This window comes from Lutjanus erythropterus, chromosome 18 (genome assembly GCF_056507025.1).
Source record: "Lutjanus erythropterus isolate fLutEry1 chromosome 18, fLutEry1.hap2, whole genome shotgun sequence".
Classification (NCBI taxonomy): Eukaryota; Metazoa; Chordata; class Actinopteri; order Lutjaniformes; family Lutjanidae; genus Lutjanus; species Lutjanus erythropterus.
Genome location: NC_139334.1, coordinates 18,355,281 through 18,362,759, shown reverse-complemented (window position 1 = coordinate 18,362,759; position 7,479 = coordinate 18,355,281). Strand labels below are relative to the sequence as shown.

General features: G+C 40.3%; 1 protein-coding gene across 4 annotated transcripts in view; it reads left to right on the top strand.

The window, feature by feature from the left end:
• The first annotated feature begins 558 nt into the window (after positions 1-558).
• Positions 559-7,479, top strand: part of fermt2 (FERM domain containing kindlin 2) — a 62,710-nt gene continuing 55,789 nt past the window's right edge. For all 4 annotated transcript variants that reach the window (XM_084741955.1, XM_084741954.1, XM_084741953.1 and 1 more), the window contains exons 1-2: positions 559-791; positions 3,702-3,859. In XM_084741955.1, coding sequence (XP_084598081.1) covers positions 3,703-3,859 — 157 coding nt within the window. In that variant the 5' untranslated portion in view covers positions 559-791; position 3,702. The remainder of the gene's footprint in view (positions 792-3,701; positions 3,860-7,479) is intronic.

The window sequence follows — 7,479 nt, the reverse complement described above, 5'->3', positions numbered from 1 at the left end:
AAATTCTTTCACAGTGCACCTGAAATTCACACCATAGTACTGGACTTTAAAGTGAAATGACTGAGAGAATTAACCCGCAAGTCACACACACACACACAGATCTCTGTGTATGCTAAGTGTGTGTGTGTGTTTTTGTGTGTGTGAGGCGACAGAATTTTAAATGTGGGAGACCCCTGTTGGTATAACTTACATGTTGTGTATTTACAGAAGGAAAGCAGAGGCACTTTAATTTAAAATGGATAAACAAATTTCATATGAGCAAAAAAAAAAAATAATAAAATGCTGTGGAAAGAAAAGTCAAAGTTACTGATTAAATAAGTATTTTAAAAAGGCATGACTTGTGTTTCTACAGTGACTCTCTGATTAACATGAAAGGTCAAAAGGGAGAATTAACCCACAGTTCACAAACGCACACACAGATCAGTGTGTGTGTGTGTGTGTGTGTGTGTGTGTGTGAAGTGTGTGCGCGTGAGGGGATCAGTGGGGACCAGTAGGCGACCAGCAAAGCTCCCAGTATGAAAGGAAAAGTGGGATTGGAGCAGTGACGTTATCTGCTGCTGGTAGGAAAGAGGGAGGGAGAAACAGAGGGACGGCGGCTGGACTCCATTAAGCCGAAGCCTGCGGGAGGAAAACTGTTTGGGATACTTCACTTCTTCAGCGACTTCTTCGGGGATTTCTCTCTGGTTTTATTGCCTGAACAACACTTTATACATGATTTAAAGCGGGGGAACTTGTTTCGTACCGTGTAGTCGACTCTTTTAGTGTTTTTTTTTTTTTACGTCTTTGTGAAGGTGAGTTAAATGTTCGTCCTCAAAGCTTTGCTCGTTCGCCGCTATGAAATATGAAAACGTTTCCTTTCCTGCTTCAGTATTTCACCGACGCTTCAATTAACCACGTCTCTGCTCGTTTTCACCACTTTATCTGCTTTTGGACACTTCTTTCTACTTAACTTACTCCTTAAACGACCGACTGAGCGAGTGTGCATGCAGCAGCCGGGGGAGCTGTGCTGTTGTACGGACTCTGCTTACATAATTAACCCCTCTGCTCTGCCTATTTGTAAGAGCTCCTTTACCGTTATTTTTAACAGGTGAACCGGCACATTTAACGGAGACTTTAAAAAGCTGCCAAAGGTGCCTGTTGAACTTGTAAGCCGCGGGCCTGTAGCCTTTGTTCGGCCGTGTTTATTGATCAGGAGGCTGTTTTGATCGTCAGGCCACTCTGTTAACAGGACAGAGTCGCATCAAACAGTGACAGATCGGCTGTAATGTGACTTTTCTGGCAGTGAAGTCAGACGACAAGGCGCGTCTGATTCAAAGCAGAGCCGTGGAGATGTCAAACTGTGGATCTGTGCTGATTTTGTTCACCTTCATCCCTCTGTGGATCATCCCTGAGAGTCAAATGAGCTAAATCACCTCATCTGTTTACCATAGTGTTGTAACAGTGTGCTGTTGTTGGGAAGAAGTCCATTTTACTTCACTTAAAAGTAGAAATACTCTATAAGTATAAGGTCTGCATTCAAATGCTGCACTGATTTATCAGCAAGAGTAAGTGCTCTCAATGAGGAGTGAACCCTGGTAGGAGTGGCCATCTCAATTTTTTTTTTTTTTAATCATTGCATATCAACATATCCATGGAAAATTGAATGACAAACACTTAATGGATAAAATAATCAGATAGAAATGTATGTTTTTGTCAAATCCAGTGAGGATCAAATGTTCAGCAGTGAGCTAAATCCCCTCATCTGCTACCACATAAGTATTGGCATAACTGTGTGCTAATGTTGGAAAAACTTTTCTAAGGTAAAAGTAGCGTATGGTGTTCAACATTCAAAACTCTACTGAATCAGCAGTAAACTGTTCCTGAATTACCGAGCAAGTATCCAAAGAGCTTTCAATGAAGGATAAACCCTGTTGGCAGTGGCAATATCACATGTATTTTGTTATCATGAAGTGGGTACATATCAATAAATCAATGGAAAATCAATGGAAAACCGTTTACCGATAAAGTAATTAGATAGAAATGTTTGCTTTTGGCAAATCCTGTGAGGAGCAAATGTTTGTCAATAAGCCAAATCACCTCATCTGTTACCACATTAGTATTGTCATAACTGTGTGGTTTTTTTGTGTTGTATGTTAAGTAGAAATACCAACATCGGAAAAATACTCTTAAGTTCTGCACTCAAAATTGTAAAACAAAATACATTTAAAATTAAATTGTAAAGTACTCTCCATGAAGAGTGAACCTGAGTAATTTTGTTTATCAATTGAATAATAATAATCATCAATAATGTTTATGATAAAGTAATCAGATTAATATGTACATATAAATATGATTTAGTCAAATCTAGTGTCTTCAATACCTTTAAAATTAGAGCAACATCATTACTATGAGGCAGAAACAGTATTGTTTTGTGCTACTAAATGTTACGAGTTAAATCACCTTATTTGTTGCCGCAGTAGTTTTGTCATAACTGTGTGCTAATATTGAAAGAAGTACCTCTTACCTTTACTCAAGTAAAAGAAGCAATATCGGAATGGGGAAAACTACTATAAGCCTAAGTTTATCGGAAAAGTAAAGTATAAATAGACTAAAAGTACTCTCACTGAAGCATTATATGGATATATATCAATATATCAATGGAAAGGCAATTGAAACTGTTCATAAAGAAGTTGGGGTTGGATTATTTGGATAGTCTGGATAGTTTGGTGCATAAAGTTTCAGAAAATAGTGAAAAATGTTGATCAATGTTTCCCAGAGCCCAAGATGACATCCTCACGTGTCTCTTTTAGTCCACAAACCAAAGATATTCAGTTTACTGTCATGAGTAAAGAAACCAGATGCTACACAGTTGAGAGGCTGAAATCAAAATGATAAATTGGTCAAATCCAGTGTATGGAATGCCTGACAATTAGAGATACTTCATCATTTGGATTTAGAAATCATACAAAATCAACAATATTGTCGACAGTTCTGTTTTGTATTGGTAAGTGATGTTCAAACTCCACACCTCCAGCGTGTAACACAGGGTTTCCATTATAAATAAGTCCTGGTCCAGGCCGACATACAGTAACCATGATGACATCACTGTGACATAATCAGGGATACTTTTTCCGACATTGGAAAGATCTTTGAGAGAAGCAGAAAATATTATGCAACTGTTAAAACTGTTAGAGGCTGAGTTGTACCAACCATGATGACTAGTCAGCTGACACTGATGTGTGAAATTGGTGGATAATGGTAACTAACACCACAAAATAGCATAATATTAAAGCAAAATGTGTTGATGCCTTTGTGTTTGAGATCTGTTTTAATGGCATAGCATGTCTAGGTGTTGCCCAGTCCAGTTCCCTTGAATACCATCTGTTTGTTTAAAGGAATGTGAATGTCAAAGTCTGCAAGGAACCAGCAGCTACAGCTGTTAGACACTGTAAATGCAATGGATATGGAGTAAAAGTATATGTATAGAAATGAAAGTACTGAATTAAGTTTTACACTCAATAACAGTACTCAAGTACCAATCATATCAGTCTAGTCTTTGTTTGAAAACATCCAACAGTACAGTTCTTTCTCAAGACCTTGCATGCATGAGCTTTGCACCACATTTATTTCCCTCCGGAGGGGTCAGAGGGTTTCTTTTCACTCCAGTGTGACAGAAGTGTAGCTGGACTTTTTCCCCTCCTCACTGTGGGTCTGTTTGGCAGGATGGCGCTGGACGGGATCCGGATGCCCGATGGCTGTTACGCCGATGGGACGTGGGAACTGAAGATGCATGTCACCGACCTCCACAGGGACGTGTCGCTGAGGGTCACCGGGGAGATCCACATCGGCGGAGTCATGCTCAAACTGGTGGAGAAACTAGGTATGAACGCACGCTGTTGTCTCGCAGGGGTCGGGGTGGTTCATTGCAGCTATTCAGAGGGTCTTATCTGAAGAGTAATAATCGCGCTTGAGCATGGTTTTAACTGGTTAATTCTGACACGTGATAGAGATGACAGCAGTCTGTCGTGTGTCTGCTGATTTTAGATGCATTCCTTTTGTAACAGAGTGAATATGGTTGGTGGTAATGAAAGCCCTTTTCTTTGATTTCTGCTCATGCTGTAGTGGAATTTCTGTGTGTGCCAAAGGCTGACTTGTGTTATCAGTTCTTATTTGTTGGGCAATAAAAAACTCAACATAGCTATCATTCTGAGAAGTGAGGTTCCACTAAATGAACACCACTTTTATATGCAAGCGTACAAACTGTTTCTGAACACAGGCCAAATTTAGGAGCAAGCATTCTCCAACTTTGGCATGGCTGGGAACTCAAATTTTGGTTTTCTGCCAGAAACACGAGAGAGAAATGCGAGAAAATGTCAGAAATCAGAGGTTGGAGACAAACTACATAATTGACTTTGGAGCTAAAAGTCTGTTTTGTTCAGGGTTCTTAGAGGTGCTAGGAATAATTGAATTTAATGCACTGATTTCGGGATTTGAAGTGCCTGGATTCTGGATATAGAGCTTGAAACTGTAATTGCATTACTTAAATAATAACTTGCTCTTGGACTGAAAAGGTTGCTTTTTAGATAAAGGAAAAAAAGTCAGAGAAAGCTTATTTGCTTTTGCCTTTTGCACAAAAGGAAGTCAGCTCTACCCGAACCTCGTTTGCCACTGTACATGTGTGGCTACACTTCCAATATGTTCACATTAATGCCCACAAAGGTGCAGGCTACTTTTATCGTTTTCAATGGAAGCCAGCAACATGAAGCCAGAAACTGACGTCTGACACTTGTCAGGTCAGGCATGATGCGCCACAAATCAAAGTTCTGCTGGCCACAACTTTTGATGCTTCAGCCAATCATATGTTTTTGTTTTGTCTTTTCTGGCTCCCCACAAGGCCCATGCCATGTGGAAGAAATGGAAGAAAAACTTATTCTTGCCATTTGCCAGTTTCCAGTTTTCTTAAGCAACATTTCACTGGCGACTCAGCAACAACATAGCTGGCCATGTTTGGCTTTTTGTATCAATGTTGGCGGTATTGTGAACATAACAGTAAGTGGGATCTGTCAGTCTTTGTTGATGTGTGCCCTCTGGTGTGACAGTGAGTAGGAGGCTAACAGACAACAACATGCCGGGTCGCCGTCCAGTAAATGTTGGCCTGAATGTAATTTTTTTTTTTTTTTTATAATGGAAAGGATTTTATTGGAATTAAAGTTCTACAAATAGTTCTAATTCATCTAATAATAGTTTGAGTGAGAGTGTTTTATATTGGCTCAACCAGGTAATAAAGGATGGCAAGTCTGCTTACAGACAGGTGATTCATATTGAAATATGAACCTTTGTTGTGTTTTCTTATGTTTTTCTTGAATTTGTATGAAAAATAATTGTTGTGATCATTTTGAACTTACAAAAGTGGATATAAATATGTAATTTACCCCAGCTGTGACATGCTAGAAAAATGTGAAAATGCACCTCAAAAATGCTCAAAAATTGCTTTGGAAAATGTGCAGGGACCTTGTTTGTTGCAACACATTAGCTGCAGTTTTGGACTGTGGACTCTCAGGGGTTAATATCCCTCTTTGTTACCCTGTGGCGTATATGGGTCAGTAACCCAAGGTATAAAGAAACCATACAGAGCTTCCCTCCCCCCTCTGTATCATGCACTGTTCTGTAACTGCAGTTACGCACTTGACAAGTTTGGGTGCAAGTTAAGCATAAGAGTCCTCTGTTCCAGCCACTTGAACACTGCCCTGTTTCACAGGGTCTGGAGAAAGTTCAGCAGCAGCAGCAGCAGCAGCAGCGGTGGTGGTGGCAGTGCGTCTTGGGGAGTGACAGTGTGTTGTGTGTCGATGGTGCTTGAATGCTCAGCATTCCTGCAGTGCTCCCAAGGTTTTATTCCCTGCCCATGGTCCCGTTTTTAGCTCTCCTGTTAGAGCTCCACATAATTGAGGTCTTTGTTCCCTGTGGTCGTCTGTGCTGTGCAGCATCTACGCAAGGCGAGTGCAGGGTTGCTGCCGCGTGTGGGACGGCATGAATTCATTGGTCCTCCCACCCAGACTCCACTCAAGGCCCGGCCTTATCCATTGTTTGAGTTGTGTTGGCGCTTTTTTGTTTAAGGTCTGGTTGAAGGGTATGACTTTTCTTGAGGTGACACCTTCTCTGTGGTGAAGTGTGGGGGAAGTGTTTGAGTGACTGGACACATGAGGTATAACAGGAGTAGTAATGTTGTAATAGATTTTGTTATTGGCCACGTGTTTCATATTGTATCAGTTGTGTTACAGTTCTATCAAGCTTTATTTGGGACATCCAACCATCTTTAAAGGGACAGCTCACTGCAAAATCAAAAGCACATGTTTTTCGTCATGTGCATAGTGCTATTTATCCATCTAGACTGTTCTGGTGTGAGTTGCCGAGTTTTGTAGCTATCAGCTGAAGAGATGTCTGTCTTCTCTCCAATATAATCCAAGTTGATGGCAAAGCAATGTCTCCTTCCGGAAATAATGATCCAGTTACTCAAGATAATCCGCAGACATTGTTGTAAGCAGTTCATGTTTCATGAAGAACTATTTTCTTTGTACTGAACCAACCAACCACCAAGGAAGTGTGTATCTACTCATGGATGAGAGCTTCCTGGACCAGCCCCCGCTTTGTTATGTGCCCATCCAGGGGAGGTACAAGGAGGTATCAGCTGAGGAGGACGCCATTAATGTTTACATCCCGTGCTGTCATAAGCACAAGCCTCTCACCTATGAGTAGATACACACTTCCGTCTGTGCAGTGATGCAGTTGGCGGGTGTAGTTTGGTAGGAAGACGATAGTTCCTAAATGAAACTGGTCACAATAAGTGACTGTGAATTATTTTGAGTATAAAGATACATTGCTGTTGAGTTTCAAATATAGGTGTTTCAAATATATTTGAAATATAGGAGTTTTAAATATATGTAGATGGATAAATAACACCACAGATAAGAAGAAAAACATGTCTTTTTGATTTTGGGCTGAACTGTACCTTTAATGTTTGATGGGAGTTGACTGCTTTTGTTTTCATCATTCCTAATTTCTGTTGTCCTGTTGTTTAATGGATGTGGCTGTTTTGCAGATGACTTGTCCATTTTTATCTGCTTCAGATTCCGGTGGCTTGAGGTCTTCACGTCCGCATTTGACAGTAGTTTTGATTTGTTGGACATGGTTTGCTGTTGGTTGTTGTTGTTGTGCCAAACTGAAATAACAGGACGTGGGTGTGCATGTTGTTTGTGCCACTATCTTATCAAAAACACATTCTAATTTCAGACTTGGTTACTATTCCTCTTGATGAAGGACATATGCCGTCTTTTAAGATTTGTGCAGCCCTTTTCTTCTTTTTCCTTCTTTTTTCTTTTTTTTAACAAATGAAAGAAGGAAGTCTACAGTCCTGCAGCAACATTAATATTTAGCCAGACCATCAACACAAAATTCCAAAAAGCAATAACGCCCTAGGAAACCTACATTGCACAAACATCACAT